The 12,477-nt window shown below is 36.6% G+C and overlaps 2 protein-coding genes and 1 non-coding gene across 3 annotated transcripts; 1 reads left to right on the top strand and 2 right to left on the bottom strand.

The window, feature by feature from the left end:
- Window positions 1-461: 461 nt before the first annotated feature.
- On the top strand, window positions 462-5,329 carry LOC143601304 (putative NOT transcription complex subunit VIP2). The gene is made up of 13 exons (XM_077078752.1): window positions 462-575; window positions 676-784; window positions 919-1,097; window positions 1,325-1,706; window positions 1,777-1,968; window positions 2,039-2,140; window positions 2,235-2,323; window positions 3,793-3,936; window positions 4,021-4,446; window positions 4,590-4,642; window positions 4,726-4,767; window positions 4,875-5,019; window positions 5,108-5,329. Exons 1-13 carry the CDS (start codon window positions 555-557, stop codon window positions 5,165-5,167), a joined length of 1,944 nt encoding a protein of 647 aa, XP_076934867.1. The 5' UTR covers window positions 462-554; the 3' UTR covers window positions 5,168-5,329.
- On the bottom strand, window positions 704-784 carry LOC143601306 (small nucleolar RNA snoR35). The gene has a single exon (XR_013147626.1). It is a non-coding gene; the product is annotated as a small nucleolar RNA snoR35 (small nucleolar RNA).
- A 449-nt stretch (window positions 5,330-5,778) lies between the features above and the next one.
- On the bottom strand, window positions 5,779-7,903 carry LOC143601303 (ankyrin repeat-containing protein At5g02620-like). The gene is made up of 3 exons (XM_077078751.1): window positions 7,558-7,903; window positions 6,877-7,286; window positions 5,779-6,676 (listed from the first exon to the last, which is right to left on the bottom strand). Exons 1-3 carry the CDS (start codon window positions 7,880-7,882, stop codon window positions 5,780-5,782), a joined length of 1,632 nt encoding a protein of 543 aa, XP_076934866.1. The 5' UTR covers window positions 7,883-7,903; the 3' UTR covers window position 5,779.
- Window positions 7,904-12,477: the final 4,574 nt, after the last annotated feature.

Below are 12,477 nucleotides of genomic sequence, written 5' to 3'. Positions count from 1 at the left end.
CCATTCCTGGGTGTCTTGTGACAAGATAAATTTTAGATATATTAGTGGTTATTATTGATGTGTCAGCCGGCGGTTTACATCTCAAACAAGATGGAATTTTTATTTGTTACAAGAAGGAAAATGAGTTATAAGCAATTCCTATCTAAGGCATGTCTTATTATGCTTTGTTTTGTATCTGATAACATTTGAACATCTTGGTTTAGGGCTATATTGTATCTGATAACAATTGAACATCTTGGTTTAGGGCTGTAGGAACTTCACTAATATGTGATACACTACAAAACTGGAATATTGTTTATTCCCCCCCCCCCCCCCCCCCCCCCGACATTTGTTTTCATCATTAAAAAATTGGGTATCTTGTTACGTGATCTATATATGCATCTGTTTGTATATCAGTCGTTCTTCTACTTTTTTTTTCAATAATTTTCTAACCTGCTCCTCTAATCTTGTTCTTTTTCAGATAATAGGCTAATAGAGAAAAGCTTCGAAATTGAAATTTTTAGAAGAGAGCTTTTATCAAGCAAGGCGTAGTTTTTCTGCATGACATTTTTGCAATGTCAGGGTTACTTAATAATGTACTGGAACATCTTTGACATAACCCACATTCTAGTCTTTTCTGTTTGGATATGTTCTGTTTTTGGTTATAATCAATGTATTATACTTTTTTTGCTGCAGTCATCTCTGAACGTGACAGCTTCAAATCTTCAAGACAACACCGGGCAGCCATTTTCTGCATCTTTCTCAACTCAATCTGGTGCACCTTCCCCTGTTTTTCATCAAAGTGGTTAGTGAGCTCTACTGATTATTATTTCTTATTCGTTAACTATATGGAAACTTTTATATGTAAACAGGCATGCATTGTCACACCGTTTGACATTATGATATGTAAATATCTTACATGGGAAGTTCTGTTTATAGGATCTCTTCAGGGGCTCCATAACTTACATGGAAGTTTCAACGTTGCCAATATGGCGGGTACACTTGGATCAAGAAATTCAACAACTGCTATTATACCTTCAAGCGGGCTTCAACAACAAGGTGGAAACCTTTCTACTGGAAGATTTACATCAAACAATATGTCTGTTGCTCTTTCTCAGGTACTTCTTCAGTATTTTTATATCAAATAAAGATTAACATAAGTTGTTACTTGGTGTCTTCTTATAAGCTCAATTTAACAACTTATTGAACTTGATCTCTGCAGACAAACTTGTTTTATTGATAGTTATTTAAACTTTTTTGTTGAGATAACATCTATTCTATAAAATCTCAAAAATATTGATCAAATATGAAGGTTGATGATAAATCTCACTGTCATTTGTTCCAGATAGCACATGGCAATTCACACAGTCATTCAGGGCTGAATAATAGAAGTGGTATGAGTGTTGTTGGAAACCCTGGGTTTAGTAGTGGCGCAAATGCAATTAGTGGTTCAATTCCTGGAATCCTACCTACCTCTGCACCAATCAGTAACCGTAATTCTATTCCAGGAGTCGGAGTGACACCAGTTTTGGGAAGTCTGGGTTCCCGGATCACCAGCTCAACTGGAAACATTGGCGGCGGTGGCGGCATTGGAAGAAGCTTAAGTTCTGGTGATGGTTTGTCGATTCCCGGCCTTACTTCTCGATTAAACCTAAATACTAATAGTGGTTCAGGAAATTTAGGCGTGCAGGGATCAAATAGATTAATGGGAGGTATGCTTCAACAAGGTACTCTTTTCATATATTTTTGTACAAATAATGTGTTTTCAATTATGTTTTTAATGATTTATAAATGCAGCTTCCCCGCAGGTTATGTCTATGTTTGGAAATTCATATCATTCAGGTGGACCGGTTTCTCAAAATCATGTTCAAAACTCAATGGGAATGCTAAGTGATTTGTATAACAATGACGGTTCACCTTTTGATATAAATGATTTCCCTCAATTGAGCAGTCGTCCTAGCTCATCTGGAGGAGCCCAAGGGCACATTGGTAAATATGGAGTTATATTTGTCATTATATTTATTTCTGGTGTTTAGTTTATTATTCATTACAATTTCAGGTTCGTTAAGGAAACAAGGTCTTGGTGTTAGTCCTATTGTTCAGCAAAACCAAGAATTCAGCATCCAGAATGAAGATTTTCCCGCTTTACCAGGTTTTAAAGGTGATTGCACATTGTATCAAATGTGATTTTTGGGCATTTTTTTAGAACTTGACACCTCGTGTTATTGACTAGATTTTTCTATATTATTATTCAGGTGGCTATGCTGATTATTCTGTGGATCTGCACCAAAAGGATCAACTTCATGACAACAATGCGTCCATGATGCAATCTCCACATTTCTCTGTGAGTGCCACTTTTGAGTAAAGATGGTAATATGGGTGGGTTGGCAACGGGTCAAAGCTGGTGGGGTTGATCCAAAACACTTGGTTCCTTTTTTTCTTCGTTTTTTATCGATACACTTGGGCGACTTTTGATCCCTTTTGTTTTAGTTATTTTTATTTTCTATTTGACCTGTTGAGATTGAACACAACCCTGAGTTTTGGATCTGGGTCAAAATTGCCACCTATAATTGACCTATAAATGAATTGAACGAAAACGAACGAGGCTTGTTCGTGTTTGCTTGTTTAACTCCAACAGAAAGAATGAATGAACACTTAACGGACGGATTTTCTTGTTTGTTAAGAAAATGAACGTATTTTTGTTCGTTCATTAATATTTTAAATGAATGGTCACGGACATAAATGAAAACAAATGAACGTAAATTAAAAAAGTCAAAAATGTAAACGAACACCAGTTAAAAGTAAATGTGAATATCTAAATTCTAGTCCAAATACCATCATCTTTACAATTATGTCCTACATTTCTTGTTCAGTTGTTTGTTAAGAAAATGAACGTATTTTTGTTCGTTCAATCGTTCGTTAATATTTTAAATGAATGGTCACGGACATAAATGAAAACAAACGAACGTAAATTAAAAAAGTCAAAAATGTAAACGAACACCAGTTAAAAGTAAATGTGAATATCTAAATTCTAGTCCAAATACCATCGTCTTTACAATTACGTTCTACATTTTAAAACCATGCATATATATCGTACTCAGTATATCCCACCAATAGCAATGCTATGGTAGGGTCTGAGGAGGGTAAGATGTAGACAGCCTTACCTCTATCCCATAGGGATAGAGAGGCTGCTTCCGGTGAGACCCCCGGCTCGATAGTAGTTTTGCATCAAGCCTTGGACATAAGGCACATAGCACTCAATCATCGGGACACCGGCTGATCGGTGCATGTGCCCTTGTCTTTCGGCTATCAACGCCACCACATGATGCCTGATTAACCTTCCGCCACTTTTAACGTTATTTTCACGAGATTAGTAAAATAACGTCAAAATTAGTGCAATTTTACTTTTGCCCACCCGAGGGTTCACACATATATACATTATATGCGCGCACCGCAAGCAGGGCGTCATGCATATATATCAAAAGTGATTTTAAATTAATATTAAAATTGATGAATATGCATGCATAAAGGAATGGACATAAGTGAACAAATATAAAGAACATAAATGAATGAATGTTCACGAACGGAACATGTGTTCATGTTCTTTCGTGTAGTTAAATAAACAAAAAATTGTGTTAATGTTCATTCATTTAGTTAAATAAACTAAAAAATGTGCTCATGGTCTTTTGTTTATTAAATGAACGGACATGAAGGACCTTCCCGCTAATGGTTCGCTGAACGTGTGGTTCGTTTATTGGCTTGGTGTTTTCTGGTTTTTGAGGTTCCATAATAAGTCCATGGTCCAAGGTGCAGATTGGAAGATCTTCTGGATTCAACTTGGGAGGAACATTTTCATCACATAGGTTGCAACCACAACATATTCCATCGGTAAATAATCAAGATCATTTGCATGGTTCAGATATGTTTCAAGGATCACATTCATCTTATCACTCACAGGTTTCTTTGCTTAATCACCATTAGTTTAACTTTACTTTTCTAAATAAGAGGTGTGATATAAACCTGAATTTGAAATTGTTTTAGGGCATTGGATCGCCAGGTGTCGGTTTGAGGCCATTGAACTCTCCAAATACAGTCTCGGGTGTCGGTTCATATGACCAACTTATCCAACAATATCAACAGCAACAAAACCAATCTCAATTTCGGTTGCAGCAAATTTTTTCTGCCAGTCAGTCTTATAGGGATCTAGGAATGAAGTCAATGCAGGGCCCACAAACCGCTCCAGATCGATTTGGGTTACTTGGATTGTTAAGTGTAATTAGGATGAGTGATCCTGATTTAACGTCTCTTGCACTTGGAATCGATTTGACAACACTTGGTCTCAACTTAAATTCTTCTGAAAATCTATACAAGACGTTTGGTTCCCCGTGGTTGGATGAACCTACCAAAGGACCTCCAGAATTCACCGTCCCACAATGTTATTTTGCCAAACAATCGCCTGTTCTTAATGTGAGTAAAATGTTGGTATAGATGACGTGCCGAATTGGGTGTTTGAGTGATTGGTCAAAATCGTCGTATCCAAAATAATTTATTCCTTTCATATTTTTAGTGGAAATTCTAATGTGTTTAAATATTTGCTGGTATATTTGCAGCAAGGTTATTTGTCGAAGTTCCAGTTAAATACCTTATTCTATATATTTTACAGGTAAATTGAATTTTAATAATTCCATCTGGTGATTTTACTTTATAGACAACTAAAAATGCGTTTCTCATTTTTGAATTATGCAGCATGCCAAAAGATGAAGCCCAGTTGTATGCTGCAAATGAGCTGTAAGTTATCTAGTAAAAAAACATGTTCAATTTAGGAGGCTATGTGCTTTAGCAGCTTTTGACTACTTGACCCAGTTTGTTTGACTCGTTTGACCCATTTGTTGCAGGTATAACAGAGGGTGGTTCTACCACCGGGAGCATAGATTGTGGTTTATGCGGGCAGCAAACATGGAGCCTCTTGTTAAGACAAATGCATATGAGAGAGGATCTTATGTTTGTTTTGATCCAAACACATGGGAAACGATACGCAAGGTAGAAACAAGTTTGTGGCACATGTTAAGTCTAATAACCATTTTCGGTTGTTTTTAAAGTGTCAACCTGTTTTTATGTCGAATTGCAGGAAAATTTTGTGGTCTACTACGAGATGATGGAAAAAAGACCAACGCTACCTCAACATTGACAATTTCACATGTAAAGTTTGTTGATAGTTCATTGGTTATGGTAGTCAGGTTTCAGGTTTAGGATTAGGTTCCTGTTGTCTAATCCTTTGTAATATGAGTTATTCACTTGTTCATTATGAATATCATTCTAGTGTCTTTTTTAAAATTGATATTAAACAGCATGAAGCAATTTTTTACAACTTTTGTTATTGTTTTGTAGGCAAGTTTTAGTGTTAGAAATTGAAATTGATACTTGGATTGTAAATTGTAGGGATGAGGGTACCGGTACCCGAACAAGCATTTCGGTTCCGGTACCGGTACTTAGTTTTTAAGAAAATCGGGAAAATCGGTACTTATATTTGCTGAATTTTTGCATACGGTACAAGTACCAAGTATTTGAGAAAATTGGGATCGAAAAATTCGGGATAGGTGCCACTTGGTATTGGTATGATACCGAGCTCATTCCTAGTAAATTGGATCGTAACTCGTCGTTTTTGGGCTTGGGTCATTTAAGTTGTATCCAACGGTATCAAGTCCATTTAGTTATAGTTCATTACTGCATTTATTCTATTGTTGCTACAATTAGGATGAAATTTAAACAAGATTGATAAGATTTTGTATTTTCTTTTCCTTTAAATCGCATACATTTTCTTGAATTCGGTATTAATCACATCCGGATCCGAAAGTACAGACATTGACCATGTTGTAGACCTTGACCTCGACCTACTTCCGCCATTTGGCGTCAAGTTTTTTCTTAGTCTTCTCATATTCTTACTTTCGATCCTATGCATGATGACCCAATAACACATTAAACCCAAGGTCGTGACCATTATCGTTGTTCCTATAATGGTCACACAAACCGCTAGCCATTTCTCACGTTCCCCAACCACAATGAACGCGAGTGCCAAAAATGCCACCGACACAAGCACACAAGCTAACCACATTAGCTTGTTTATTATAGCCATCATTTGCTTCTTTGCTTTGCTTTCTATAACCACCACGGATGTTTGAACCACAACCACCGCTAACGAAATAAACAGAGCCACCGAGTCGAAAACAAAAAAGACTATAAATAATGGTTTTGGGGCTATATTCGCCTCACCTAGTGAGAACCCATTGGGTATGTTATTCCGGTCATCTGCATATTGGCCCGGGACTGTAAAGATTGCAGCAAAGGCCACAGTGGCGATTAAAACTGCCACCACGGTGGTAGAGGTTATCGCATTGTTGAGTCCCTCGGCATGCATTTTATTGAGGTGTTTTGCAATGCCTTGGACCCGCCTTTGAGTTTGGCGTGTGTGTTCTAGCTGGTGGTGGACCTCGAGCTTTATGTCGCTCACGGTTTGCTTTAGCTCTCCGGTTGGAGTTGCTGGTGCTTTTAGGACCCGCGCACTTGGGACACCGTGTTCTTGCAAGATGGATCCAATGTGGGGATGGCCCATTTTGTGGGCTGTGTCGAAGGCGGTCTCGTTCGACCTGTTCACGACTTTTGTGTTGGTTTCGCTACGCGCTAGTAGCACCTTAACAATCTACAAAAACATAACAAAATTATTTGTGAGGAAACAGAAACTAACAATCCTCATAGCCCATTGCATCTTACGTCACAAAGACGCCAAACGCACTCTTTAAGAGTGCACTGAGTGCATCTGACATCCAAAACCATGTAAGAAATCAGATGCACTCATTGAATCTCTTAAATGTCACCACTAGATTAACTTTATTCTTTTACCTGAACTCGGCCTTTGCGGGCCGCTATATGCAAAGCGGTATTTCCCTTAGCATCGATCATATTAATCAACGATGGATCCGCCTTGATCAACTCCTCAACCACCTCATGCTTTAGCCCTTTGGCCGCCATATGAAGGGCGGTCTGCCCCTTCTTATCGGTCCTTGCCGCTATCTCCGGTGCCTTCTCCAAAAGAGCCATCACCACATGAAGATGCCCGTTTCTTGAAGACGAATGTAACGCAGTTTTCCCATTACTTCTCGCTATGGATGCCAAACTACTCTCTAAATCCAACAAATAGTTCGTCACATCAAAATTTCCTTGCACGGCCGCTGTGTGCAACGCTGTTGTGTTCGATATATCCACGGTCATAGCTAACTCCGGGTACGCCTCCATTAAAACTTTTACCACTTCTGTAAATCAAAAGAAATACAATAGTTTTAAAACAAGAGTGATGCTAAAGTGACATCACCAAGAAATCTGTATATTACAGTGCCTATCACATCATACATGTCATATGATATGACAAAAATAGTCATATGAGCTATATGACTTTACCAGCGATCACATTAGTCATTTCGGTGTCAGGTAAACACATCATATGACTCGAAACCATGACTCGTCAGTGGTGTATGAATAATGTGTCACAGGATAAATTAATAATAAAAGGAATGATTTGGTTACCTAAATCTCCTTGTTTAGCAGCAATATGAAGAGCATCAAAACCATTATTAGCTTTAATGCTAGCAGTTGCAATATCGCATTGATCTATCAAAAGCCTAACCAAATCAACATGACCACATTCCGCGGCCACATAAAGCGGTGGTTCACCGGCATAATTCTGTTTGGACAACAACGAAATCAGCTCTTCCTCGCTGTAACAGTCACCTAAAATATTCATTATCGCGTTAATATCCCCGGCCCGGGCTGCAGTATGCAAAGGCGAATCATCCCGTTTTCCCATCATCTGCTTCGACATCTTTTTAGCCGGTGGCAGCCTTGTTTCCATATGAGAAATTTGTATATCGCCTAACAATGGAATTTATTTTCTCACACAATGCAAATGTTGTCCAAAAGTTACATCACATACTTCATTATAGATGTGTTGTAAGATCTTGGGCCTCAAATATGTGCACTGTACACACATAAATTATAAATGAAAAAAATAATAATCTATAATAAAAATGACAATATTTGGGATTATATATAAATGAAAGACAATAGGACGAAGGAAGACAATAACCTTGGTAGGAAGAAAGGTGGTGCTTTTGGTGTCTTCCATTTACAAGGAAAAAAAGCCATGAATTGAATATGGCTTTTTAGAGATCAATCAATCTGTAAAATGGTATTAAAAATAAATAAAAAATAAAAATATCTACGGTTGTACGTGCATCTTTTTGTGTTGAATGAAAGAAAGAGAGAGAAAGGGATGTCATTGTCTATGGACTATGGCACATGTATCATGTATGCAACAAAGGCTTTTAGACTTGTATTATATTTCATTAAAAACAGAATCAGAATCACTCATACAAAGGCCTTTTCTTTTTTATATTATAGATGGAATTTTCTTTAATGTTAATAGTTTATTTATGTATCTAACTTCGAACACGCATTTATCGACATGAATTTTTAATAAACTATTTCATTTTTAAAGTTGTAGTAAAGGCCTTATAATTATATAACAACGTAAAATCATAAAGTGTATGTTGTTGTTTATCTAGCAAGAGTCAGTTAAAACATCACATCATTGTCACGTATATAGTGAAGCTTTAACTAACTCATTCTAGCCTAGCGTGCTGTGGTTTAACTAACATTTAAATAAATATTAAAAATAAAAAGTAAATAAATATGTGTGTGTGTTTATATATAATTGGTGAGTTTGAAGTGGACCTCACCCATCAAAGAAGAGCAAGGCGTTAAGGGTGGTGGATTGATTTGGCACCGGAATTGTAATTGGGGGGTGTTAATGGACGGGGTAGTTTTGCCGCTTTCCTTAACGCCTCCACAACGAACCATCTAATAACAAACCGTATATGATAAAATTTAATTGAAGAGGTAAACAAGTTGTGGGCCCTAAATGTGTTATACCATCGATGTCCATACATGAGCAATGGCCGTAAAAACACTACTTATTATTGATGCATACACAAACATGTGAACGCAAACAGTATTATGTACGTATGATAAACGTGACATTATTTTATTGTGGCTAAGCCATGTTAATAAACATGGGGCAACCGTACTTTTACAAGAAAAAAAAATCACCTTTAAGTTAACTCCCAGTCCCACTTCCAAATTTTTATTTTTATTATTCACCACCAGCCATGAACTTGTGGAATATTAGGACAAGAAAACAATCAAACCACAAGGTCGGTCTCCCAAAATTTTACGGTTTGATATGAAATGGGAGAAAAGAGTTTTCTAACTTCAATTAATGTTCGATTTATGGATGAAGAGATTGTTGTCTTAAAAAAATAAAAAATAAAAAAACCATGACCTACACACCTAGTAGTCTGGAGTGGTGTGGTGCTTGTCCTGCCAAGTATGAGACAGCGGGTTTAAATCCTTACACGTGCAAAGTTATGAGGATTTTATGTGGAAAATGTTGCTGTTAAAACACTTGGCAGTTTGAGTAGTAATCCAAGGGAAAATTCTCTAAATGGTCTAATTTATATCGAAGCGTTCAATAAAAACTTGCCTCGACTCAGTTTTGAATAAAATTTGTGTCAGAACGCAGACAAAGATAAATACGTGACAACGGTATATTCGAAATTATATAAAACTTTATATTTCAAAAGTTATAGAGGAAAAACAAAATATAAATAAAATTAATTATTTTATTTAATATTAAAATAAAACTTTTGAAAAGTTTTATTGGAATTTGAATTTGATTAGTTGTCCTCCAAAACAGATTTTATTCAAAACTTGTCTTCGACAACTTATATTGAAATTTGAATTTGTTCGAAGTTGTCGTCCACATATTTAGTTCAAAACTTGTTGGTGTAACATCCCTAAACTTTTGGGCAAAATTTGACAAATACAAAAGTCAAGGGACTTAAAATGAAAATTTTGAAATTTAAGACCCATTGCGTTATGCAACGTATTAAGGAATAACCCATTGCAATACGCGTTGGGGATCTCACAAAATCTCAAAAAGGGTGGTGTCGCGCTACGCGACCACCCTAAACCTCAAGTCGCCGCGATACGCAATTATTATGTTAAGTAATCGTGACACGTGTCCAACCACGTTGCTTCACGTGACATGCCACGTGGCAACCCGTGGCATGTTGACGAATCAGGTCTAGTGGGAGGCGTCGCGCTACGCGACGACCATCCCTAGCATCCGTCACGATACACGACATATTAAAATATTTAGAGGTGGTTAATGACGTCATTGCGTTACGCGATGAAGCTTATTCAACCCCATCGCGATACGTGACCATACCCAAAATTTCTCATATAAATAGGGAGGTTGGGCTCTGCAACATGGCAACCTAACACACCTCGCATAACACACACACACACACAACCTCATAGTACGCGTTATAATTTCGGTAAGCCGGCGAGTTTGTTTCTCGAAGCACGTGCAAGTTTTGGCGTTGTTCTATCTCAATACCCGATGATAAGTAGAAGTGCTGCATGCTTTAAGCTTAGGCATTCCATCCAAAGTACCCACATAAGTTAGGGGTTCTGCTTAAGTATTTTCTTTATAACCCACACCTTGATCAAACTTAAAGTTAAATATAGTTTTCATAAGCCAATGATATAATTAAAATATTGTTTTTTTCATAATTTATAATATAAAGTTTTATATGCAGTAGATATAGTCAAATTAATGTTTTTTCTTCAAGAAGAAACCTAGTATGTGTGTTTCTTCATGAAGAAGAAACATACCACATAAATGGTGAATAAACAAAATGGACTAAATGTCCAATTATTTTATATAAACAATGATTTATCAAGGTAAATGTTATACAAAACAAACTAATGGTCTGAAGCTAGATATTATGATCTAGATATTTATATAAAGTTATTCTTGTACTATGAGGCCGAGGTAACTCCAGAACATAAACTAGTGAAAGCGCTGATCAAAACAAAGGTGAATACGCTAACACTTTTAGAATTTTATAAATCGATTCGCTAACAGTTTACATGGGATTATGTATCCCTAAAACTTTATAAACAAAGGTCACTGTTGGCCCTCAGACTATCGTATATGTTTGTCTGGATCCTTACATCATGTGGTCAATCGGTGGGCACACTGCACCACGCTTGGTTATTCCTCTGCCATGTTGAGCCGAATCTAAGTAATATTCGAGTGATGAGTGATCTTGTGTATATTGGTAGTTGCTACGTACTTGATCGCTGCAGTGTTTTCTGAGCGGTTTCGAGTTAAGCTTGACTTTATAATAGTTATTCAGAATTCCAGAACTTAGTTATTTCCTTTTCAGAACTTATGACGGCCTGGGTCACAAGATACTCGTAGGGAATAATTAGGTATATGAAATATCTTAGTGTCAACGGGTTCACCAACATGTGTTGCTGACGTATTTTATAAACTGTTTTACATTTTATAAGTTACACACTTTTAAAGTCTATCGGGAGTTCAATCCCAACTTTGGAAATATATTAATATTTTAATCTAAGACTCACGCTTCACAACCTTAAACTCTGATAAATTTACAAAACATGTACCATTTATTAGTCACATTCCTAGGACCTAAGTTGGGGTGTGACATTTGGCGAAGACAAATTTGTAACAAGTGACTGGATTTAACAAAACTCATCGACGAAGACGGATTTGGTTCAAAACTTGTCATCGATGACGAGTTTTGAAGGGACTTTATAAAAATATAAAAAAATAGGACTATTTTGAGAAAATGTCACTTCAAATGAGCTATTTTTAGAATTTTCTCATAATTCAATTCTACCTACAGATTTTTTCTCGAATTTCGGTTTGTTCGATTGTATGGTATTAAATTAATTTGTGATAAAAGTTAGTGTCTCTTAAAAATTACCTTATCACTATATAACAAATAAGAAGTTTGGTGACGCAAGTGCTCTACTGGGCTACTTGGTGGCACCAAACTGGTCCGGAAATTTGTTTTGTTTTTTAGTTCAACAACCGTAACGAACATAATAGAAACTGACCGAACACCATTTTTAAATTGTTTTTTTATTTCTGGTATGTAAGTCCCAATGAAAGATCTTTCAATGTGATATCATTTAAACCCGTTGTTAGGCGGAATCTAACAACAAATTGATTCAATGCAAATATGATCAAACACAATAAATACACAGAATGGCTTCAAAACACACGTCATATTTAACGTCGGGTGCTTAAGCCCTTATTAGTGATTAAAATACGATATGAATTATAAAGCTCTCATCTCTCTCTCTCTCTACGAATGACCAACCAACAAAAGACCTAGTTACATAATATATATAGTACAAAACACCCTAAGCCCAAGCCCATATAATAAGCCCAACGAAATCAAGAGATTTCGGTTTACATGATAGCCCAAGACTAAGCCCAAATAGATTAAGTAAACCATCAAGTGTAACACAACAATCTCCCCCTTGGTTTATAGCCTGATCTTTACT

Source organism: Bidens hawaiensis, unplaced genomic scaffold (assembly GCF_021521415.1).
Source record: "Bidens hawaiensis isolate Kalapana, Puna unplaced genomic scaffold, B.hawaiensis_p1.1 tig00056036_1, whole genome shotgun sequence".
In the NCBI taxonomy this organism is placed as follows: domain Eukaryota; kingdom Viridiplantae; phylum Streptophyta; class Magnoliopsida; order Asterales; family Asteraceae; genus Bidens; species Bidens hawaiensis.
Note: the sequence above shows the minus strand (reverse complement) of the source record. Positions and strands in the feature narration are given on the sequence as shown.